General features: G+C 43.8%; 1 protein-coding gene across 4 annotated transcripts in view; it reads left to right on the forward strand.

Moving 5' to 3' along the window:
- The window catches only part of LOC129860945 (ephrin type-B receptor 2-like), a 74,435-nt gene that overhangs the window by 43,025 nt on the left and 5,997 nt on the right, over nucleotides 1-25,413 (forward strand). For 2 of the 4 annotated variants that reach the window (XM_055931903.1, XM_055931901.1), the window contains exons 4-11: nucleotides 18,320-18,475; nucleotides 20,490-20,825; nucleotides 21,744-21,868; nucleotides 21,959-22,121; nucleotides 22,269-22,442; nucleotides 22,720-22,842; nucleotides 23,197-23,444; nucleotides 24,738-24,953. In XM_055931903.1, the coding sequence (XP_055787878.1) occupies nucleotides 18,320-18,475; nucleotides 20,490-20,825; nucleotides 21,744-21,868; nucleotides 21,959-22,121; nucleotides 22,269-22,442; nucleotides 22,720-22,842; nucleotides 23,197-23,444; nucleotides 24,738-24,953 (1,541 nt within the window). The remainder of the gene's footprint in view (nucleotides 1-18,319; nucleotides 18,476-20,489; nucleotides 20,826-21,743; nucleotides 21,869-21,958; nucleotides 22,122-22,268; nucleotides 22,443-22,719; nucleotides 22,843-23,196; nucleotides 23,445-24,737; nucleotides 24,954-25,413) is intronic. The other 2 variants (XM_055931902.1, XM_055931904.1) reach the window with 2 other exon arrangements.

Genomic DNA, 25,413 nt, shown 5'->3' on the forward strand with positions numbered 1-25,413 from the left:
GCACCCTCCCTGCTGCCATTGACAGACTCTAAATGGGGGGAGCTGATGGATGGAGATGGCTAACATCCTCAGCTGCCATGCGGCAGCAGTATGTCTCACTCATTTCCCCCCACAATAATCCCCTATAATTCCCTGCTTTAATGGCGGCCATAATTGACTAATTATGAGCATGGGAGGGCTCATTTTCATGTGTCCCTGGTCATTTGATTAGAAATATCAAGCACTGCTAATGAAGCCCTCGACGACCCATTCTGCTATGTTTCACGGTGTGATGGTTTGTATCTTTGGGGGGAGGAGCACTTAAATAGCCAGGGGTAGCCAATGATATCACTGCACTTTAGTCATATTGTTACACCCAGGGATACCCAGTGACATTTCGTTTAGTCCTTCAGGAAGTAATTATTCCAGAGTCCATTTGTGATTGTAATTTGACATGGCAGGCCTCATATGACAATTGAATGAAGACAGAGACTTCTTATCACCAGGCACCATCATACTTACTTTTATACCTCATACTTAGCTTTTATATATAGTCCATAGCCGACTCATATATTAATAACCTACAGTGAGCTCCAAAAGTATTGGGACAGTGAAACTTTTTGTTTTGGCTCTGTACGCCAGCACTTAGTCATTGCATAATTTCAAATTCAATGAGGTTAAAGTGCAGACTGTCATCTTTAATTTGAGGGTGATTTTCATTCATTTCTATTGGGCACAAAATAATCAGAAACACAACCAAAACAAACAGCAAATGTATCCAAAATGCATTTGCGTGTAATCCTTGCGTGCTAGCATATAGGAACAAATACTAAACTTTTGACTATTTTAATACACATATAAGTGAATTTGTCCCAATATGTTTGGTCCTCTAAAATTGGGGACAGTGTACAAAAGTGCTGTAATTTCTAAACAATTCACCCGATATGGATGAAAATACAGTCAAATTAAAGCTGCTAGTCTGCACTTTAAACTCATAGTCATTGTATCATTTCATCCAAGTGCTGGAGTACAGAGACAAAACAACAAAAAAATGGTTAATGTCCCAATACTTTTGGACATCACTGGATTCATCCAGGTTTACGTAAGCAATGTTCGGACCAGAAATGCCATATGTTTGGAGGAAAGACGTCAATAGAGATTGCATTACCACAGCTCCTCAGTCCTACATCCTAAAGGCAATAGCACAGCAAATACCGTAAAATACAGTCAAACATTTGAAAAATACTGTGATATGACATTTTGGCCATATCGCCCAGCCCTACATACACCGTAGGCATACACTGTCCTGTGGGGAAGCCAGGGTTATCTCCTGCAACAGTGGATCTTGTCCTGTGAGTTTTTGCTTCTACAGAGAATTCAATGGTTATTGAGCATAATGATAGAGAGAGAAGTGACCTACTGCCCGCAGTGTAAATCAAATGCTCAATTAGGTTCCTCTCATTCAACATCAGATTTACAACTCTTACGTTGTAAATTACAATACAATTCTGTATAACATTTTTAAAACATTTGTAGGGTTATTTGCAAAGAGTACACTATGCTTTATGTGAGAGATGTGCATGACTGCTTCTGTACATGCAACATGGCAACACCCTGTAGTGTTTACCCCTCTTTCTCCACCCAACAGACAGATGGTCATATGGAATGCTCTGCCACACTCAGATTATTTGGTGTAAAATAGTAATTTGAGGCAAGCCATTGAAAAGGAAGTCTTTCTGAGAATAAAATGTCGGACTATGTTAGGGCAGACTCCCAAGCCCAAATGTTTACTAACGGGTCAGGAGATCTGTAAATGCATGAGGGGCAAAGACTGTCGTCTCAATTCACCACCAATCCTACAAACATGGTGCATTAGACTCCCTCAGAAACTGAGTTATACACATCCCTTTTTTTCTCTTTTACTCTCTCTCTCTCTTTCTGTCCTCCCCCTCTCTCACACACACAGTTGATACAGATGCGACCAATATATTGGCACCCTTGCACAATTCACTATTTCTTCAAAATTCACTTTCTTTTATTTCTTTTTTTTGGTGCTCATGCGTATTTTGTTTGATTTTCAACTATACAGCAGCAAGAAAATCTTAACTGAACTTTAGATTTTTCATTCACCAAAATGGCCTGGACTAAATTAACTTCAAATGAATGTGGTTGGAGGCAAGGGATTCTTGTTTACTGGTAATTTATCTGTGGTAAATTGCAGGAGTCTACAGGGTTAAAATAGCCATTCAACTGGTTTTGAAAAGACAAAACAGAACATTCTGCTCCATCGCACTGTATTGTAAATTTCTTGGTTGCCAATATATTTGACTATTTGACTGCATCTGTATGTTTTGACTTACCCACAAGATTCACAGGGCTGGCTATGTAGAGGAGACAGAGTGATAATGGTGGAGGTGACCTATCGGGATATTGCTTTCAGTACCCCTGCCGCTCCTGAAATCAGCTTCTCTGATACAAGTGCCTCTTCTTCGTCTCTGACAGAGCCTATTAGTGCAGACTGTGTGTTGTGTGTGCTTGCAAGTGGGCCTATTTATAGCCTATATGGTCGGGAAACACAAACAGCTTCTCGACCTATTACGAGAATGTCCCCACAGAATGTTAGCGGCATTGCATGGCACTGGCTTTTCTCTACCTGCTACTGGACCAAAGTCAGGCACTGTTTAAAAATTGACCTTTTCTACATGTCCTGTTTTGTTAAACTCTTGATAAGGGCAAAGTAAAATGTTGACTGCTCTAGAATAGGAAGCCACATCAGGTTGACTCATTCATTATTTCATTTTGTAAAGAGAAAGTGTCTAAACGAACATGATTATTTAGGTGTTTTCAGTAAAAAAAATTACTGTAGCATCACATAATGTAAGCCAACACTTTTACATTTTTTTCAATCTATAGATATTTTGTAAAGTGACATGTCTATTCCCATATTTCATATACCTAATTAAGCACTTAAAATCTTATAGAGTATTTGTAGGTTACCTGCACGGATATCTCATTTACATTACATTTACATTTAAGTCATTTAGCAGACGCTCTTATCCAGAGCGACTTACAAATTGGTGCATTCACCTTATGACATCCAGTGGAACAGCCACTTTACAATAGTGCATCTAAATCTTTTAAGGGGGGGGGGGGGGGGGGGCAGAAGGATTGCTTTATCCTATCCTAGGTATTCCTTGAAGAGGTGGGGTTTCAGGTGTCTCCGGAAGGTGGTGATTGACTCCGCTGTTCTGGCGTCGTGAGGGAGTTTGTTCCACCATTGGGGTGCCAGAGCAGCGAACAGTTTTGACTGGGCTGAGCGGGAACTGTACTTCCTCAGTGGTAGGGAGGCGATATCTCCATATCGATTCTATTTCAAAACCTAGTTCAATTTCCTCTTTCTAACTTCCAGTTCACATACAGTAGAATCTCCAGCCTAGATATCCTGTCAGTGTCTACATTTCCTGAACAGCCTGATAGGACAGAGAGCCAGACCTAATCTCTGCTGATTGGTGGCTGTTCACACAGTTGTTACTGGGGGCAACCCCTTTTGATGGAGTGCATGTGTGCCGTTGTCATCGCCGACAGACTCATTGATCAAAGGTTTCTCGAGGAGCGGAGCTGTCGTCCCTCCGGCTCCAGCTGCCTATCCAAGGATCTGCCTCGAACAGACACTTCCTGTCAGTGGCGATCTCACTTCCTCCCGGCTCTCCTTTCTCTCTGCCGGGCCACGATGAGAGAAGTTGGGCACCAGAACGAGACAAAGGAGAGAGAGAAAAAACATTTTTTTTTCTCTTATCCATCCTGTAACATGCCCTGGACTCAATATTTGTAAAGCAATCATTATTTGCGGTGACCTATTCATTATGAAGTGATGTACACATGATAATTACACACCCTCACCTACCAAAAGTTTATGAACGTCGTTGACCATATAGGCTAATTAATGTAGCGTGGCTGGGAATAGCCACACAGTGAAGTGGAATGTCCTTGTGTAACAGTGTCAGTAAATGACAGTGTGCTCACTGTTCTTGTACATCAACTCACACCTGCTCAGATAGGTGCTGCCAAAACCACATTGGTGGGAACAGAGGGGCACTCACACCCACAGCACATAAAGCCATTGAAGTGATAATGACAGTTGTAACAACATCAAAAACATCCTAATAATGATAATACTTAGAGTGATTATCATAAATGATGCTCAAACTTAACAGAATATTGATAGTTACATGGGCGGGTTGATCACAATACATTAAGTTAGATAAAATCAAATGAAAAACCTTTCAAAGGGACTCGCAAATAGAAACAGATTTTGCATAGTTTCCCAGTAAAGAGAGTGACAGTGTTTTGTAGATTTCACCACAATAATCAGCGTTTTTGTGGCAGCTGTGGACTCCAATGAGTCAGCAGTTGTGTAAAGTAGTTAAGTACAAATACTTTAAAGTACTACTTAAGTCGTTTTTTGAGGTATCTGTACTTTACTATTTATATTTTTACTTAACTACATTCCTAAAGAAAACAATGTACTTTTTACTCCATACATTTTCCCTGACACCCAAAATATTTGTTTCATTTTGACAGTAAAATGGTCCAATTCATACACTTATCAAGAGAACATCCCTGGTCATCCCTACTGCATCTGATCTGGCAGACTCACTAAACACAAATTATTTGTTTGTAAATCTCTTAACAATGCTCATTACTAGCTCTTAACAATGCTCATGTTGAATTTATACATCTTGAATCTATTCTATCGTGCCCAGAAACCTGTCTGTGTGCCCATGGGGCTATTCGTCAATAACAATAAATAAATAAAAATAATTTTAGCAATTCCATTTACTTTTGAGTATATTAAGTATATTTAAAACCAAATACCTTTTAGGCTTTTACTCAAGTAGTATTTTACTGGGTGACTTTCACTTGAGTCATTTTTTATTAAAGTGTCTTTACTTTTACTCAAGTATGACAATTGAATACTTTTTCCACCACTGTGAGTCAGTCACTAACATACTCATTGAACCTTCCTCTGGGTCTTTATGGATGGATGGTGTATTGCCTCCATAATGATCATGTCATATTTTATTCACACTATACAGTATAATTTTTTATTTATTTTTATTTATTTAACCTTTATTTAACCAGGTAGGCAAATTGAGAACACGTTCTCATTTACAATTGCGACCTGGCCAAGATAAAGCAAAGCAGTTCGACACATACAACAACACATAGTTACACATGGAGTAAAAACAAACATATAGTCAATAATACAGTGAAAAAAAATAAGTCTATATACAATGTGAGCAAGTGAGGTGAGATAAGGGAGGTGAAGGCAAACAGATATATGTATAAATAAATAAAATATAAAAAGGCCATGGAGGCGAAGTGAGTACAACACAGCAAGTAAAATAAAAACTAAAAAACACTGGAATGGTTGGTTTGCATTGGAAGAAAGTGCAAAGTAGAGACAGAAATAATGGGGTGCAAAGGAGCAAAATAAATTAATAAATAAATACAGTAGGTAAAGAGGTAGTTGTTTGGGCTAAATTGTAGATGGGTTATGTACAGGTGCAGTAATCTATGAGCTGCTCTGACAGCTGGTGCTTAAAGCTAGTGAGGGAGATAGGTGTTTCCAGTTTCAGAGATTTTTGTAGTTCGTTCCAGTCATTGGCAGCAGAGAACTGGAAGGAGAGGCGTCCAAAGGAAGAATTGGTTTTGGGGGTGACTAGAGAGATATACCTGCTGGAGCGCGTGCTACAGGTAGGTGCTGCTATGGTGACCAGCGAGCTGAGATAAGGGGGGACTTTACCTAGCAGGGTCTTGTAGATGACCTGGAACCAGTGGGTTTGGCGACGAGTATGAAGCGAGGGCCAGCCAACGAGAGTGTACAGGTCGCAGTGGTGGGTAGTATATGGGGCTTTGGTGACAAAACGGATGGCACTGTGATAGACTGCATCCAATTTATTGAGTAGGGTTTTGGAGGCTATTTTGTAAATGACATCACCGAAGTCGAGGATTGGTAGGATGGTCAGTTTTACAAGGGTATGTTTGGCAGCATGAGTAAAGGATGCTTTGTTGCGGAATAGGAAGCCAATTCTAGATTTGACTTTGGATTGGAGATGTTTGATGTGGGTCTGGAAGGAGAGTTTACAGTCTAACCAGACACCTAGGTATTTGTAGTTGTCCACATATTCTAAGTCAGAGCCGTCCAAAGTAGTGATGTTGGACAGGCGGGCAGGAGCAGGCAGCGATCGGTTGAAGAGCATGCATTTGGTTTTACTTGTATTTAAGAGCAGTTGGAGGCCACGGAAGGAGAGTTGTATGGCATTGAAGCTCGCCTGGAGGGTTGTTAACACAGTGTCAAAAGAAGGGCCAGAAGTATACAGAATAGTGTCGTCTGCGTAGAGGTGGATCAGAGAATCACCAGCAGCAAGAGCGACATCATTGATGTAAACAGAGAAGAGAGTCGGTCCAAGAATTGAACCCTGTGGCACCCCCATAGAGACTGCCAGAGGCCCGGACAACAGACCCTCCGATTTGACACACTGAACTCTATCAGAGAAGTAGTTGGTGAACCAGGCGAGGCAATCATTAGAGAAACCAAGGCTGTCGAGTCTGCCAATGAGGATGTGGTGATTGACAGAGTCAAAAGCCTTGGCCAGGTCAATGAATACGGCTGCACAGTATTGTTTCCTATCGATGGCGGTTACGATATCGTTTATGACCTTGAGCGTGGCTGAGGTGCACCCATGACCAGCTCTGAAACCAGATTGCATAGCGGAGAAGGTGTGGTGTGATTCGAAATGGTCGGTAATCTGTTTGTTGACTTGGCTTTCGAAGACCTTAGAAAGGCAGGGTAGGATAGATATAGGTCTGTAGCAGTTAGGGTCAAGGGTGTCCCCCCCTTTGAAGAGGGGGATAACCGCAGCTGCTTTCCAATCTTTGGGGATCTCAGACGACACGAAAGAGAGGTTGAAGAGGCTAGTAATAGGGGTGGCAACAATTTCAGCAGATAGTTTTAGAAAGAAAGGGTCCAGATTATCTAGCCCGGCTGATTTGTAAGGGTCCAGATTTTGCAGCTCATTAAGAACATCAGCTGACTGTATTTGGGAGAAAGAGAAATGGGGAAGGCTTGGGCGAGTAGCAGAGGGGAGGGCAGTGCTGTTGTCCGGGGTAGGGGTAGCCAGGTGGAAAGCATGGCCAGCCGTAGAAAAATGCTTATTGAAATTCTCAATTATAGTGGATTTGTCGGTGGTGACAGTGTTTCCTATCTTCAGAGCGGTTGGAAGCTGGGAGGAGGTGTTCTTATTCTCCATGGACTTTACGGTGTCCCAGAACTTTTTTGAATTTGTGTTGCAGGAAGCAAATTTCTGCTTGAAAAAGCTAGCCTTGGCTGTTCTAACTGCCTGTGTATATTGGTTTCTGGCTTCCCTGAAAAGTTGCATATCACGGGGGCTGTTCGATGCTAATGCAGAACGCCATAGGATGTTTTTCTGATGGTTAAGGGCAGTCAGGTCAGGAGAGAACCAAGGGCTATATCTGTTCCTGGTTCTAAATTTCTTGAATGGGGCATGCTTATTCAAGATGGTGAGGAAGGCATTTTAAAAAAATGACCAGGCATCCTCTACTGACGGGAAGAGATCAATATCCTTCCAGGATATCCCGGCCAGGTCGATTAGGAAGGCCTGCTCGCTGAAGTGTTTCAGGGAGCGTTTGACAGTGATGAGTGGAGGTCGTTTGACCGCTGACCCATTACGGATGCAGGCAATGAGGCAGTGATCGCTGAGATCTTGGTTGAAAACAGCAGAGGTGTATTTGGAGGGCAAGTTTGTTAGGATGATATCTATGAGGGTACCCGTGTTTACGGAATTGGGGTGGTACCTGGTAGGTTCATTGATAATTTGTGTGAGATTGAGGGCATCAAGCTTAGATTGTAGGGTGGCTGGGGTGTTGAGCATGTTCAAATTTAGGTCGCCTAGCAGCACGAGCTCTGAAGATAGATGGGGGGCAATCAGTTCACATATAGTGTCCAGAGCACAGCTGGGGGCAGAGGGTGGTCTATAGCAGGCGGCAACGGTGAGAGACTTGTTTTTAGAGAGGTGGATTTTTAAAAGTAGAAGTTCAAATTGTTTGGGAACAGACCTGGATAGTATAACAGAACTCTGCAGGCAGTCTTTGCAGTAGATTGCAACACCGCCCCCTTTGGCCGTTCTATCTTGTCTGAAAATATTGTAATTGGGGATAAAAATGTCTGAATTTTTGGTGGTCTTTCTAAGCCAGGATTCAGACACGGCTAAAACATCCGGGTTGGTAGAGTGTGCTAAAGCAGTGAACAAAACAAACTTAGGGAGGAGGCTTCTAATGTTAACATGCATGAAGCCAAGGCTATTACGGTTACAGAAGTCATCAAAAGAGAGCGCCTGGGGAATAGGAGTGGAGCCAGGTACTGCAGGGCCTGGATTCACCTCTACATCACCAGAGGAACAGAGGAGAAGTAGGATAATGGTACGGCTAAAAGCTATGAGAATTGGTCGCCTAGAGCTACTAGAGCAGAGAGTAAAAGGAAGTTTCTGGGGGCGATAAAATAGTTTAAAGGAATAATGTACAGACAAAGGTATGGTAGGATGTGAATACAGTGGAGGTAAACCTAGGTATTGAGTGATGATGAGAGAGATCTTGTCTCTAGAAACATCATTGAAACCAGGTGATGTCATCGCATATGTGGGTGGTGGAACTGAGAGGTTGGATATGGTATAGAGAGCAGGGCTAGAATCTCTACAGTGAAATAAGCCAATAAACACTAACCAGAACAGCAATGGACAAGGCATATTTACATTAAGGAGAGGCATGCTTAATCGAGTGATCAGTAAGGGTCCAGTGAGTAGAGGTTGGTTGGGGTCGTGGCGATCCAGACAGCTGGCCGGGTATATGGCTATCGGTAACAGCATAGGATGGAGGTCTGTTTGTAGATACCTCGTGCGTTTCCGTCGGTAGGTTCCGTGTAGTGGGGTTTTGTTCAGATAGCAGCCGATAGGACAGCTAACGATTAGCGGGCCTCAGGTGAGCGTTCAGGTAACGTCGGGACGGATTTGCCGGTTGGATAAATCCCTCGGGCAGATAACGTCGGCAGTCAGTCGTGAAGGCCCGGTGGGGTTCCGTATCTGCAGCAGCAACAAAAGAAACGGGTCCGGATGGTGATGGAACTCCTCAGCTGGCTAGCTCCAGCATGATTTGAGTTTGCTCCGGGGTCGACGTAAGCCAATAGTCACACGGTATGCAGCTAGCTAGCTGCGAAATCAAGGTGCAAGTGTCCAGAGCCTGCGGTTGGAATCCGGGGAAACTGAGAGAAAAAAAGTCCCGGAATGCTCCGGTCCGAGTCGCGTTGCACAAAAGTGCCGGTAGATTATCGAGCTAAAGGAATAGCTGATGACCGCAAAACGTGGGCAGCTGAAACACCAACGCTAGCTAGCAAACCGGCTAATTTCGGGGCAGCTACAGATTAGCTTCTGGCTAGCTATCGGAGTAGCTTCTGGTTAGCTTTCAGGCTAGCTTCTGAATTAGCCCCTGGCTATCTTCCACGATGGATTTTCAGATTGAGGTAAATAATACTTATTGTAATTGGTGAAGCGGGTTGCAGGAAAGCTTTTGCAGGAAAGCTTTTGTAGTTGAGTTCTTGGATAATAAAATAAATAAAAGATATGTGAAGAAAAGGTGTAAATATATATATATACAGGACACGACAAGACAATACGGAAAAGACGTCTGAACTGCTAAGCCACCTTGGGTATAATACAATACGTTGGTTTACTTTATGCACTGTAGTGTATATGATTTGTCTGTTTGACTATTTAGCCTGTGTAAATAGCTTTCATTACTCCGAATTGATACTCTATTTTCTCATGTTTTGAAGGGAACCATGTTTTAACACCTACTCGCCACACCTTACTTCAGTGGGAATGCCAAAGCCTCTGTTTCTACGTCTAATATGATTTGACACCGTTCTCGTGGTCACACATTTACGGATCACTCACCCGTTAGTGTACACACCTGTACACACACACACACTGTACACAATGTACACATGCATCAATACACATACACACTTACAGGCGTGCACAGACACAGACAGACAGACACACTCACACCACAGTACACTAGTAAGAGATGTAAAAATCACAAGTCTTTTTTTACAATAACAGCAAAAATAAATGGGTTCTTATTACAGGTGACAAAGGAAGCAGGAAAATGACCTCTTGAGACCGGTATTTCAGGCGCCGGAGAATACTGAAATATTAAAGGGAAACACAGATGAATAGATATATGAAAAACGGAGGAGGTGTTCCCTGAATGGACAGTTAACACTACTTATTTCTTTACTCAGGGCATGAAACTGCTGAGCCATAAAAGTACAATCAGCTTGATGTTAAAGACTGCTCTTTTCACAACCGTATATGGAACTGCTTTTTGTGTGTGTGCGCCGATAAGCAGAAAGGTTCTGATTAGGGCTGTTACGGTGACCGTATTACCGCCCCACCGGCGGTCACGTGTCATGTCAAATTCCACGTAACCGTTTAGTCACGGTAATTAGGCTTCTCCAAGCTCTGATGCTGCTGATGGTCATTAGTAGCCTACCAAACTTACTAACTTCCCTGGTACCCCACACTCTATTGTCCCTGTAATCGAAAATCTAATTACACACTTGATACCCCATTGCTCAACATTTCTATAGGCGATGCAATTGTGTGAGAATACCGAGTGATGGCCGTTATTAAAAAGAGGAGGATCCCATCAGCTTTCTATAGGCTAGGCCTACTATATTTATTGCTAAAATGTCCTAATATTAAGTACATTGCTTCTCTTTACAACAGGAGTATATCCTACCTGGAGGAAAAGCATCCTCCATTTGCTATTTAAGTGCATAGACATTTTTTCCGCTGCCCCTGTTTCGAGGCAGGTGCATGATAACGGTCCATTATATATCAAAACAAATTTCACACACATATTATTTAGTATATGTAAAGACAAGATTAAATTAAGAATAGTGTGATAATATTAGCCTATCACTTGTGAATGATGCCCAGCTTAATGGAAAACAGCATGCTTCTTTTTTTTTTTGCAAATCAGTCACACACCTCATGTAGCCTTTAAAAAAAATACCAAAATGTATCCCTTATTTTACCAGGTAAGTTGACTGAACACATTCTCATTTACAGCAACAACCTGGGGAATAGTTACAGGGGAGAGGAATGAGACAATTATAAGCTGGGGATGATTAGGTGACCGTGATGGTATGAGGGACAGCTTGGGAATTTATCCAGGACACCAGGGTTAACACCCCTACTCTTACGATAAGTGCCATGGGATCTTTAGTGACCACAGAGAGTCAGGACACCTGTTTAACGTCCCATCCGAAAGACAGCACCCTACACAGGGCAATGTCCCCTATCACTGCCCTGTGGAATTGGGATATTGTTTTTAGACCAGAGGAAAGAGTGCCTCCTACTGGCCCTCCAACACCACTTCCAGCAGCATCTGGTCTCCCATCCAGGGACCAACCCTTCTTAGCATTCAGAAGCAAGCAAGCCAGCAGTGGGATGCAGAGTGGTATGCTGCTGCTAAAATATTTAGATAAAATATGTATCACAATTAAAGTGGCCAAGTAACTTCATAAAATGAAGCACATTAATCTGCTTTACAACGGCTGTAGAGCCTAACTGGCATACATACACAGCGCGTGACTTTCAAGTTTGGGGAAGATCATTTCACCATAAAAATGCACCTTTATAATAAAACCATTACATGCATAATCGCATTTGTGGTCACTTTTGAAAATGGTGTTTTCCTGCTACTGGAACATACGCGCATATAGCCTACTGCCATGTGTGCATTGCTGCACTTATAATGTGAAGAAATAGCCTAATAGTTTATCAACATTTTAAGCTAAATGTTCTCATCTGTTGCACGAGGCACATTGCTTAAAACAGGTTTTTTGATGCTAGTGGTTGTATTAATTTGGGATCTATTGCATCTGACTATGGACGGAGGAATATGTATTTCTCTCACAGAATACAATAGGTCAACTTTTGTACTATGGGAGATAGTAGATTGACAGAGGCTAGTGCTTTTGCTGTTCGTTAGGCCTACTCATCTTGTTGGCTGAAAAAGTAAGTGTGGACACTTATTCCAATATCTTCAGTATGCACCTCGCAATTGGATAAAATAATATAATGCCATAGAACTGCTAAATGAACTAGTGTAGCCCACATCCATATGGCATAGCCAGATCAGGGCCTAACATAAGGACAACTCAGAGTATGCTATTCTGTTCTTCTCAAATAGACATTTTCTTCATATCATGTTTCTTTAGACCTGTTTAAAATAAATCATGGATTTATTGTGAAGGTGTTGGCTATATTACATGGATTTATTAGACTTTTTAAAATGTAGATGTTCCAAAGGTCTGCATCGGTTAGCTTGTAGGCTATGCGTGGAAGCCAGGAGATGCTAAATGTGTTTATATTAATTAACGGTCAATTATAGTGAGACCGGCAGTTATTTGCTTGACAATCATTGGCTGACAAAATTTCATGACCACCATAGCCCTAGTTCTGATCGAGCCATTCAGACACATTATTTAATTATTATTGTACAATACCATTGTATTTCATAGTACTTCACCATTAAAAACACCTGATTTTATTTAAGCAACTATTAATAGCTTGACATTTCGGCCTGATGATGGTTCTGATGAAGTGCCGCCCCACCACCGTTGTTATAAGTTTTTGTTGAGGAGCGTCTCGCAGCATGGTAAAAAAATGCAGTACATATTGTGCCCTTCTATTGCGCATGCGATAATGTCAGAAGGGGAAAAACTGTTTGGTGTTTGCACTAACTTCTTTGTCTTTGCAATATCGCAAACAGGCGTGGTTGTTTCACCATTAAGGATTACAGATTTAAATACAATTATATGTTTTTAATGTTGAGCAAGCGTTGTACCTTTTCTTTAATTTGTATTTTATTATATTAGATGAGTGTAACGCTCGTCTAAGTCGTCTTCCTCTGACGAGGAGAGGCGAGAAGGATCGGACCAATATGCAGCGTTGGTTGAATACATAATGAATTTATTAACTAAAGACGAACACGAAGAACACTTGAATAAACTACAAAAAAATAAACGACGTGAACAGACCTGAACTTGAGAACAAAACGCACGAACAGGAAAGAACACATACACAAACAAAAATGAAACAGTCCCGTGTGGTGTGACATACACAGACACAGGAACAATCACCCACAAACAAACAGTGTGAACAGCCTACCTAAATATGGTTCTCAATCAGAGGAAACGTAAAACACCTGCCCCTGATTGAGAACCATATCAGGCTAATTAACCATGAACCCAACATAGAAACACATAACACAGAATGCCCACCCCAACTCACGCCCTGACCATACTAAACAAAGACAAAATAAAGGAAATCAGGTCAGGAACGTGACAGAACCCCCCCCCCCCCCCCCCCTCAAGGTGCGAACTCCGGGCGCACCACCTAAAACTTTAGGGGAGGGTCTGGGTGGGCATCTGTCCACGGTGGTGGCTGTGTCTCTGGACGTTGTCCCCACCCCACCATAGTCAATCCCCGCTTTCGTAACCTCCTCCTAATAGCCACCCTCCAAATTAACCCCACTGGATTAAGGGGCAACACCGGACTGAGGGGCAGCACCGGACTGAGGAGCAGCTCCGGACTGAGGGGCAGCTCCGGACTGAGGGGCAGCTCCGGACTGAGGGGCAGCTCCGGACTGAGGGGCAGCTCCGGACTGTCTGACGGCTCTGGCAGCTCCGGACTGTCTGACGGCTCTGGCAGCTCCGGACTGTCTGACGGCTCTGGCAGCTCCGGACTGTCTGACGGCTCTGGCAGCGCCGGACTGTCTGACGGCTCTGGCAGCTCCGGACTGTCTGACGGCTCTGGCAGCTCCGGACTGTCTGAAGGGCTCTGGCAGCTCCGGACTGTCTGACGGCTCTGGCTGCTCATGGCTGGCTGACGGCTCTGGCTGCTCATGGCTGGCTGACGGCTCGGGCTGCTCATGGCTGGCTGACGGCTCGGGCTGCTCATGGCTGGCTGACGGCTCGGGCTGCTCATGGCTGGCTGACGGCTCGGGCTGCTCATGGCTGGCTGACGGCTCGGGCTGCTCATGGCTGGCTGACGGCTCGGGCTGCTCATGGCTGGCGGGCGGCTCTGGCTGCTCCTGTCTGGCGGACGGCTCTGGCGGCTCCCGTCTGGCGCACGGCTCTGGCGGCTCCCGTCTGACGGACTGCTCTGGCGCCTCCCGACTGACGGGTGGCTCTAGCGGCTCCTGACTGACGGGCGGCTCTGAAGGCTCAGGACAGACGGGCGGCTCTGAAGGCTCAGGACAGACGGGCGGCTCTGAAGGCTCAGGACAGACGGGCGGCTCTGAAGGCTCAGGACAGACGGGCGGCTTTGAAGGCTCAGTACAGACGGGCAGCGCAGGCGGCGCTTGGCAGACGGACAGCTCAGATGGCGTTGGGCAGTTCAGGTGCCGCTGGGCAGACGGCAGACTCTGGCCGGCTGAGGCGCACTGTAGGCCTGGTGCGTGGTGCCGGAACTGGAGGTACCGGGCTAAGGACACGCACCTTACGGCTAGTGCGGGGAGCAGCAACAGGACGCACAGGACTCTGGAGACGCACAGGAGGCTTGGTGCCGGAACTGCTGGTACCGGGCTGGAGACACGCACCATAGGGCGAGTGTGTGGAGGAGGGACAGGGCTCTGGAGACACACTGGAAGCCTGGTGCGTGGTGTTGGCACTGGTGGTACTGGGCTGGGGCGGGGAGGTGGCGCCGGATATACCGGACCGTGCAGGCGTACTGGCTCCCTTGAGCACCGAGCCTGCCCAACCTTACCTGGTTGAATGCTCCCCGTAGCCCGACCAGTGCGGGAAGGTGGAATAACCCGCACTGGGCTGTGTTGGCGAACCGGGGACACCATGCGTAAGGCTGGTGCCATGTATGCCGGCCCGAGAAGACGCACTGGAGACCAGACGCGACCAGACGCTCAATCTAGCCCTGTCAGTGCGGGGAGGTGGAATAACCCGTACCGGGCTAAGCACACATACAGGAGACACCGTGCGCTTTACCGCATAACACGGTGTCTGCCCGTACTCTCGCTCTCCACGGTAAGCATGGGGAGTTGGCGCAGGTCTCTTACCTGACTTCGCCACACTCCGTTGTAGCCGCCCCCCAAGAAATTTTTGGGCTTGACTCACAGGCTTCCAGCCTCGCTTCCGTGCTGCCTCCTCATACCACCGCCTCTTGGCTTTAGCTGCCTCCAGCTCTTCACGAGGGCGGCGATATTCTCCAGTTTGTGCCCAGGGTCCCTTACCGTCCAGAATTTCCTCCCATGTCCAGAAATCCTGCGATCGCTGCTGCTGCTTTTTCCCACGCTGCTTGGTCCTTGATTGGTGGGTGATTCTGTAACGCTCGTCTAAGTCGTCCTCCTCATCTGACGAGGAGAGGCGAGAAGGATCGGACCAATATGCAGCGTTGGTTGAATACATAATGAATTTATTAACTAAAGACGAACACGAAGAACACTTGAATAAACTACAAAATAACAAACGACGTGAACAGACCTGAACTTGAGAACAAAACGCACGAACAGGAAAGAACACATACACAAACAAAAATGAAACAGTCCCGTGTGTTGCGACATACACAGACACAGGAACAATCACCCACAAACAAACAGTGTGAACAGCCTACCTAAATATGGTTCTCAATCAGAGGAAACGTAAAACACCTGCCCCTGATTGAGATCCATATCAGGCTAATTAACCATGAACCCAACATAGAAACACATAACATAGAATGCCCACCCCAACTCACGCCCTGACCATACTAAACAAAGACAAAATAAAGGAAATCAGGTCAGGAACGTGACAATGAGTTTATTTGTTTATTAGTCACATGCACAGGGTATTTGTAATTGCAGGGTACAGTGAAATTCTTAGAATGTCCCAGAGGGAATGTCCATAGGGGGAGCAGCAGGGAGGGATATAAGAAGTGGATGATACAAAATGTGGTTGCACCTCAGAGTTGTTGGTTGAGCCCCCTCCACTTCTATCCATATTTTACAGTATCTGAAATTAATTTGATAGAGAGCGATGAATGCTTGGTGATACGGTACGCTCATCCATTTCTAACAGGCAAAATCAATGTTCCACCACCAGCCTCAGATGACCCATTTCAGATATGTCAGTAGCTCTCCACAAGATTTAATGATGGTTGTTATTGAGCCTTTAGTTTGCTATTCATTACTGTACTGTAGGATTCATAACACATTTGTCTCTGGAGGGTGGTGTCGTGGTAGAAATAGAATTTCATAGGGGCTGGGATGACATTGGTCCATACTATATTTGAGTGTGCAACTTTCTATCTTTATTGAATGACTCTCTGTCATAGAACTGTCAATCCCCTCTCATTTTCTCCCCCTTCACTCCTCCTCTCTATCTGGGTCTAGCCATGGGGGTTCCCTGGGTCCCTCTGCCAACAGACTCTTCCTTTTGTCTCGTCACACTGGCTGTCCTTTGACCGCCTAGGATTCCTAGAGCTTCTCATTGTGGAAGTGGAAGACAGGACAGTTATTCAAATAGGGGTGATGTGAGATACCTCCCACTGGGCAGAAACTAGTTGTATCAACGATGTTTCCATGTAATTTCAACAACAAAATTCAATGTGAGGACATTGAATCAACTTGGAAAACTGATTGGAAAAAGTAATCAACTTAATTAAGGAACTTTAAACCTAAATACAATGACAGGGTTTTTTTTTTTTTGATTTCATATTGAATTAACGTTAGTTGAGAACTCAACCAAATGTAAATCAAAACTCGACGTTGAACTGACGTCTGTGCCCAGTGGGTTTGTTAGGGAGTGTTTAGACCTCTTGGGAAATAAGACAAAACCTAAATGAATTCAACAAGATGAAACATGTTTTAAAAGAGGCAAACACTCTTTCAATACAAGAGAATAATGTGGTGATAGTGGGTATAATAAATATGCTACTGTATATATCTGTTCCCACTGGCATGACACAGACTGGATAAATGCACCCCAGAGAGGTCTGGGATAGACTACCACATCTCTGCCAGTGTCAGACAGTCAGAGAATATGTCCCAAGTGGCACCCTATTCCTTTATAGTGCACTACTCTTGACTAGAGCCCTATGGGCCCTGGTCAAAAGTAGTGTACTATATAGGGAATAAGGTGCCATTTGGGACAAATCCAGAAAGTTGAGGAACTGCCAGTCAGGCATCTAATTACTTTCACACCATCTTGATTGGATTAGCTTGCAAAGCTGGAGGCTGCAGTAACCTTTACACATTTATTTTACCCTTATTTTACCAGGTAAGTAGACTGAGAACACATTCTGATTTACAGCAACAATCTGGGGAATAGTTACAGGGGAGAGGAGGAGGGGGGGGGGGGGGGTGTGAATGAGCCAATTGGAAGCTGGGGATGGCCAACTGACTTAGTTAAATAAAGGTTTAATAAAACAAAAAATTAAAGATCACTTACCCCTGCTTCAGACGACACACTCCATGGTTTTTGTAGGATATTGGTTAGCAGTATGTGCTGTTTGGAACAAAGGGTTCTACACAAACTACAAGTGTACAGTGAGACATTGTAGGAAATCATGGAGGAGAATATATGATGGAGAGTAGTAACCTCAGAGTAGTAGCCTCCTATAGTGGTAATATTTTGCTACCGATCCCAATAAGATTTGCTACTGATCCCATTCTCTCTCTTTAAACCCTATTTCAACACAGTTGTAGAATATGTATAACCCTTATACTGGCTCTTCCACTCTACTTCCCCCTATCCCTCTCTATCCCTGTTATACACCTTTTGACTTTTATGGTATAGCCATTCAATTCCAGACCTCCAGATTTCAACGTCTCTTTGACTATGCCTCGCTCTGTTCTTCCAGAGTTTCAAATGCCATGAGACAAAAACCTGAATAGCAACAAGCCTCAGACTCCTGGATGTTATATTTTATTAACCATATGAAGAAGGACATGCCAAAGCTTATTATGTCTGTGCATTTCAAGACCAATATTTTATTATATGTCTGGGAATTTGTCTTTCTATCGACTCTGTACCTTTTTTCTCTCAAGCTGTCATGCTGTAAAATGTCTGGAGTATGCCATTTTATGTCACTTTAGTACAATAAGTTAATTCATAACCTCTCTAACTCTCTCTCTCTCTATATCTTTCTCTCTCTCTCTAACTCCCTCTGTCTTTCCCTCTCTCTCACTCTCTCATCTGCAGCGTGTGGCTCAGGGTTCTTTAAGTCTTCCCAGGGGGACCACCTGTGTCTCCAGTGTCCCATCAACAGTCGCACCACCAACGAGGGGGCCACCAACTGTGTGTGCCGCAACGGGTACTACCGCAGTGACTCGGATCCCCCGCAGATACCCTGCACCAGTAGGTTTCTAGTCCTTACAGTTCCACATACTCTCCATGGGTGGTACTACACAGTGTTAAGGAAAGACACAGTAGAGATTATCATACAGCAGTCTATTTAGTAGGCTTTTGTGTATATAAGAATTGTATCAACATTCACATTTTAAATAATTAATTGACAAATGCTCCCAGGACATTATGGGACATTATCAATTGTTGAATTGCATTTTCATTTTGTCTATGAATTTACTAACAGAATCCATCAGCTCAACCCTAATCGTGTAAATGCAGGCCTTGTGGCATTCACTATAGAAAAGCACCTGTCAAGCAAAGACAGAAGGATTCTGATATATGTTGTACATAATGCAATGAGCACAAACAAAAGTGCTAACCTCAAGCCAAATCTTTTCAACTTTTACTTTTTTACCAAGACTCCAGCTCCACTCGTACATTTTCACATAAAAATGCATTCTTCTAGGTGCCCAAGGGTGAAGCAAGGGTTATGTTTCATTCCAACAGCACTGAACTGTTGGAATGTCCCTTCCATTCTCTTCCAGTCTCTCAGAAAATATCCTGAGAGATTTGCATAAGCCTGTCCATTATGAAGGGGGCAGCTGTTTTGAATGTGAAAATGTGGTCTCGGTCACAAATGGCACCCTTTTGCTTTTATAGTGCACTACTTTTGACCAGAGCCCTATGGATACCCTATGGGCACTGATGAAAAGTAGTGCACAAAAAAAGGCAATAGGGTGTCATTTGGGATGTAGCCAGGGCCACAATGGAGATGTGGCCCTCAGCGGTCTCTCTCTAATTGAAGAGGCAGAAATGAGCATGCAGGGGCATTCTTTGTGTCTCTCAGATTCCACCAGGACGCTAGTTAACTACCACACTGCTCTTTTCATCGCTCTCTCTTCCTTCTATAGAAAAGTTGATCTGAAGCCTGATGGACTTGAATGGAGCTCATGCAAATACTTTGGAGAATTTAGTGTCCGAATAAAAGTTACATATCACAACATTTCTATTTGAAATCTTTTGGACATCAGAGCAACCTTGAGGTAATCTTATTTGAGTCAGAAAAATATCTTCATATGATATGATATATACAACCTTGCAGAGAGCATATCCAACTGACTGTCTCTTAGGAAAAAAATATAAACATTTGAAACCAAGACTAAAAAATAACTGATGTTGGCACAAGATGGAGGGAAAGTTAAGGAAAATGTACGCTTAATCCAGTATAAAGTAATGTATTGAATTTATTATACAAGATACAAAATTCACAAATTCTGCAGCACAATGACAGAGACATGTCTTAAGTGTAAAACTAATGATGACTCAATAATCCATGCTTTCAGGGAATTCTAGAAAGTCCGGAAGTTGTAGGCGGAGCTAGAAATTTGGCTGTTAGAAGTATTAACCTTTTAATCCGTCTGTCTGCATATTTTAAGACATGTCATATTGGGGTCTGGTGACATACACAATGGGTTGGACCATTCTCTTCTCAGCACTCATCTTGAAAAAACATATACTAAAAACTTTGAAATCTATCAATCTGCCATCATTATCACAAAGGAAAAATCAAATGATTTATTATTTAAATATTAAAAGTGTGTGGGCTGCAGAGAGAAACAAAATGCAGTTTCAGGCCATGTGGTTGGGAAGTGATGCATGCGCTAGAGATGGGGGGGTGTACTAGTGGGTCTGGGCAGGAGTGATGTAGTAGATGTTTGCATGTGTATGTTTTGTATTGTTTATAAAATAACAAAAACACAAAAAATGGTGTCCGAATATTGAAATGTGGAGACTAGTTTTGTGACCTACTGTATACTACTCCAACCACACAGAGTTAATTTATTACAGAGTTAACAAGTGGTCATCAACCCTGATGCTGGAGAGCTATAGTACAGGGTGTGGGTTGGGTTGGAATCAGACGCTGAATCCCCTGTAGCTCCTTATGACCACTGTCTGGAGTATAAACCTCATCATCACTGATCCTCCCTGAACTCTTCTTTATCTCCCCCCTCTCCTCTGACAGCCATCCCCTCCGCGCCCCAGAACGTAATCTCGATCGTGAACGAGACGTCCCTGAGGTTGGAGTGGAGTGCGCCGCGCGATGGCGGGGGCCGCAAGGATGTGGTCTACAACATAATCTGTAAGAGCTGTGGAGGGGGCCGGGGAGGCTGTACACGCTGCGGGGACAACGTCCAGTTCATCCCTCGCCAACTGGGCCTGACGGAGACCAGCGTCCACATCAGTGACCTGCTGGCCCACACGCAGTACACCTTTGAGATCCAGGCAGTCAACGGGGTCTCCGACCAGAGCCCCTACTCACCACACTACTCCTCAGTCAACATCACCACCAACCAGGCTGGTAAGGAAGAAAGCAATTCATTCACTCTCCTCTCAAAGTACTGTGTGAAGTTCAGTGAAGAGATATTATCAGGAGTGTGTCCAGTCTGATAAGGAGTGGCACAGGAAATATTACACCTAATATGGGTTTAGATATTTTGATGGTATTTTGTATAAGTAAACCTATATGTTATGTAGTACCAATGAACAATGTCTGTGTAAGGATGCCTAAGCAATGTTTATGATGTCTGCCTGAACAATTTAGTGACAGATGTGTGACCCTTATTAGTATTGAGTGAGTTCAATTGCATTTAGGGCACTTGAAATGCAGTATTCAGACATGATTTACAGCGTTATTTGTTGAGGTTCAAATTTCAAATGGACTGGGTGTTAGGTAGTGTTGGTATTAGGGTCAGGCTATACACTTTCTACTCTCTGCCCTTAACACTGTAGTATTTTCTCCACTGCACTAGCTGTCAGTCCTAATTACTGTCTGGGATGGGACTGTGAAAAGAGCAAACTCAGGTTCCCATGAGCCCCTGTGATTTTACAGGGTATAAGCGAAAGCACTAATGTTACATAAACATGCCCTAATTAAGCCCTCATTAGGAAAGACCGTGTGTGTGTGTGTGTGTGTGTGTGTGTGTGTGTGTGTGTGTGTGTGTGTGTGTGTGTGTGTGTGTGTGTGTGTCTGTGTGTTTGCCTACTGAGTGAATATTTCACACACCAGAGTGAAAACAAATACATTATTACTATTCGTATTTTCAGTGAATGGGTGACTGTAATAATACTCAATAAACCATCTCTGATGTTCCTGGCTCTTTGTTCCTTGCTGCATCATTAGTCTTGTTCTTGATTACCAGGGGATTTGAAAGCTTCTTCCTAGTATTGTAGTAATGTCACTAACCTTAACCCTTCTATCTCACTCACTCACTCACAGCACCATCGGCCGTGTCGATTATGCACCAGGTGAGCCGGACACCTGACAGCATCACTCTCTCCTGGTCCCAACCGGACCAGCCCAACGGCCTCATACTGGACTATGAGCTGCAGTACTATGATAAGGTAAAGTCAGTTGACAGGTTTTACTGCTGTAATTCAAACAGTGAGCAGATCCAGTCTTACACCCTTTGTGTGTGTGTCTGTGTGTTCCAGAACATGGCAGAGTGGAACTCATCGGTGGTGCGCAGTCAGACCAACACAGCAGTCATCCGTGGCCTGAAGCCCGGAGCTATATACGTCTTCCAGGTACGGGCTCGAACTGTGGCCGGATTCGGACGATTCAGCGGAAAGATGTACTTTCAGACCATGACCGAAGGTATGCCATTCGAACCAGTGTTTTTCAAACACTTTTGAATTATCTTGCCGAGTATATGGTGTAGTCCCAAAAGTTCAACATTACAGAGTAGGCCAACCTTGTAGACGTTAATAAGAGGAATGGGTATGTTTTGTTGTGTATTTGCAGAGGAGTACAAGTCCAGCTTTCAGGAGAAGCTCCCCCTCATCATTGGCTCAGCTGCTGCAGGTGTGGTCTTCATCATCGCTGTCGTCGTATTGGTCATCGTCTGCAATCGAAGAAGCTCTGAGAGAACAGAATCTGAATACACAGACAAGGTCCAGCACTACACCAGTGGCCACAGTGAGTAACATGGTTTACAGACAACCTTCTATCCATGGGAAATGGGTTGAATAGTGGAGTGAAACATTTGTTAAGGAATACCACTACCATCCCGGGGAGAGTGGTGACATTTCCATTAGATGTAGAATACTGGAAGTTAAAGGTTACTACTGTATCTAACCACCTGTATCAGGTCTAACCCAGGCAAAGTTCCAGCTACTGTTTTCTGTAGCCAATACGTACTCCCAGGTTGTATATTATGCATATCCTCTGTTTTTTCTCTGTTTCTCCTTCCAAGTGTCTCCAGGAATGAAGATCTATATTGACCCCTTCACCTATGAGGACCCCAACGAGGCAGTGAGGGAGTTTGCCAAAGAGATTGACACCTCCTGTGTCAAGATCGAACAAGTCATTGGCGCAGGTAAAAAATCAACTGGTGAAGGTGAAAACCCTATATACTGTACATATACATAATAACACAGATTGAGCTTAGTCCTGGACTAAAAAGCATTCTCAATGAAGATTCTCAGTTGAAAGCACTTTTTAGTCCTTGACTAGACTTAATCTGTGTCTGGGAAACTTGCCTATAAAATGTTATATTGATATACAGTGTGGATTAAACCCAATAATACGTCTTGGAAGATTTTCTTACAGTACATTTAAGATATCCAAGTTACAGTCCCATGTCATAGCACTTGGATAAATCTTACAGTGGTGTATCAGAGTCCTTTGCTGATGGACAGTATATCTGAAACCTGAACCTGTTATTGTTCAGGAGAGTTTGGGGAGGTGTGCAGCGGGAACCTGCGTCTCCCTGGGAAGAGAGAGATCCTGGTGGCCATCAAGACACTAAAGGCGGGCTACACAGAGCGCCAGAGGCGGGACTTCCTATCTGAGGCATCCATCATGGGTCAGTTTGACCACCCCAACATCATCCACCTGGAGGGCGTGGTTACCAAGAGCGCCCCCGTCATGATCATCACTGAGTTCATGGAGAACGGATCGCTGGACTCCTTCCTCAGGGTCAGTACAGATGTAGGATCTTAATTTGATTACCTTGTTACAGGAGAGGTTTCCTAGTGTATTTGAGGTTTAAAAAGGCTTCTGAAGTTTGCAATTTCCACAACATTGTTTCCACTTCATTTAAACCCCACAAATCGATGTGATGACGTTGAATCAACATGGGAAAGTAATTGGATTTGCAAAAAGTCATCAATGTAAGAGCATTTTGAACTAATCCAATGATATGGTGAAATGTTAAGTTCTTCAGTTTATTTAGTAAATATTGTCTTAACTCATTCACCTGTTTTATTCAGTGCATGTGACAAATAAAACATGTAAGCATGAAGTACCTAAATGACATGAACTACGTGCACCGGGACCTGGCTGCCCGCAACATCCTGGTCAATAGCAACCTGGTGTGTAAGGTATTTGGTTGATTTCACGTTGAATTCACGTTTGTTGACAACTCAACCAAATGTAAATCAAAACTAGATGTTGAGCTGGCGTCTGTGCCCAGTGGGGATTTTCCCTTACGAAAGATGTAGCAAACTGGCCCAAATGAAAGTCCTAGATATGTAGGTCAGTGGGCCTCAAAGTTGGGCATCTCAATACTCTGGAGAGACCTCCTCTCCTTTTCTACTTTCCTCCTTCTTCCAGACATGTATCAGGTTAAAATACATCAGGTGGCTTTCACCTGTCTTGTCTTTTGGATCAGTGCAAACAAATGGAAAGGCGACTAGATTAGGAAATTATGAGAGGAGTACCTAAAGGCTAGATCTCTGCCTAATCTCATGAGGGAATTTCAGAGATAATAGAATCAAAATTATATTTAGACGTGAAGCATTGTAGGTCATATGAAATATCACAGTAACCATACAGATTTTTCAACTACTGTATTTTCAATATCAAGAACCCAATGGATTCAAGAACACAGTGGCTGTCTCTCCTTCACATCTACACTTAATAGCTTTTTGGTTTATGATTAGCTCTGGTGGGTCCCTCCCGGGCTGGCCCAGGTGTGAGGTGTGTAGAGTGGGCTTAGTTAGATCCGGTGAGCTCACAGATCCAGGTGAGAGGATCAACCAGATGCTCAAATTTGTGTGGCTAACAATGTTAGGGGAACTAATATGAGAACCAGCCACATTTTTTGGAATGTGTAACACATATCAGAGAATATAGCGCACAATATAATATAGCATTGCATAACATAGCATAACATAACATTGCTTAATATAGCTTAACATATCAATATGGCATATCATAGTATAACATAACATAGCATAGCAATATAACATTTCAGTGTTTTTTTTAAAGCAAAATGACGGGCAGTTCACGGTGATCCAGCTGGTGGGCATGCTACGTGGCATTGCGGCAGGCATGAAGTACCTAAATGACATGAACTACGTGCACCGGGACCTGGCTGCCCGCAACATCCTGGTCAATAGTAACCTGGTGTGTAAGGTGTCTGACTTCGGGCTCTCGCGGTTTCTGGAGGAAGACACATCAGATCCCACCTACACCAGCGCCCTGGTGAGTGTGGCTCTGTCCCAATATCCATACTTCCATACTATATAGTATGAAGCAATGTATTTTGGGCAAGTTAGACCCCACAAACACCAGTGTCCTGGTGAGTATGGCTCTGTTCCAATCATAGGAATAGATTATATTTCTATGGTTCCAATATACACACTAGAATACCACTTATTATGAAGCAATGTATTGGGCATGCAAGTGGTATGCTAGTATGGAAATGTATCAGGTTTGAGATTATACATGCAGGATGCATCCTAATAGTCTAATGTGGCTTCCTCTTCTTGGCTCATTCCTTTCATCACCACTGATTTGCAAGCATAGGACACAGGAAAGCAATATCAGTGTCTCAACAAAGGATTTGCTTTTACCTGTCCAGTGCTATCAGATCAGTGCAGAAGAAGACACCGAAACAACGCCACTTCTTGAGACTACTGAGATCCACCCACAACCAATGCTT

The sequence above is a fragment of the Salvelinus fontinalis genome, chromosome 8, assembly GCF_029448725.1.
Source record: "Salvelinus fontinalis isolate EN_2023a chromosome 8, ASM2944872v1, whole genome shotgun sequence".
NCBI lineage: Eukaryota > Metazoa > Chordata > Actinopteri > Salmoniformes > Salmonidae > Salvelinus > Salvelinus fontinalis.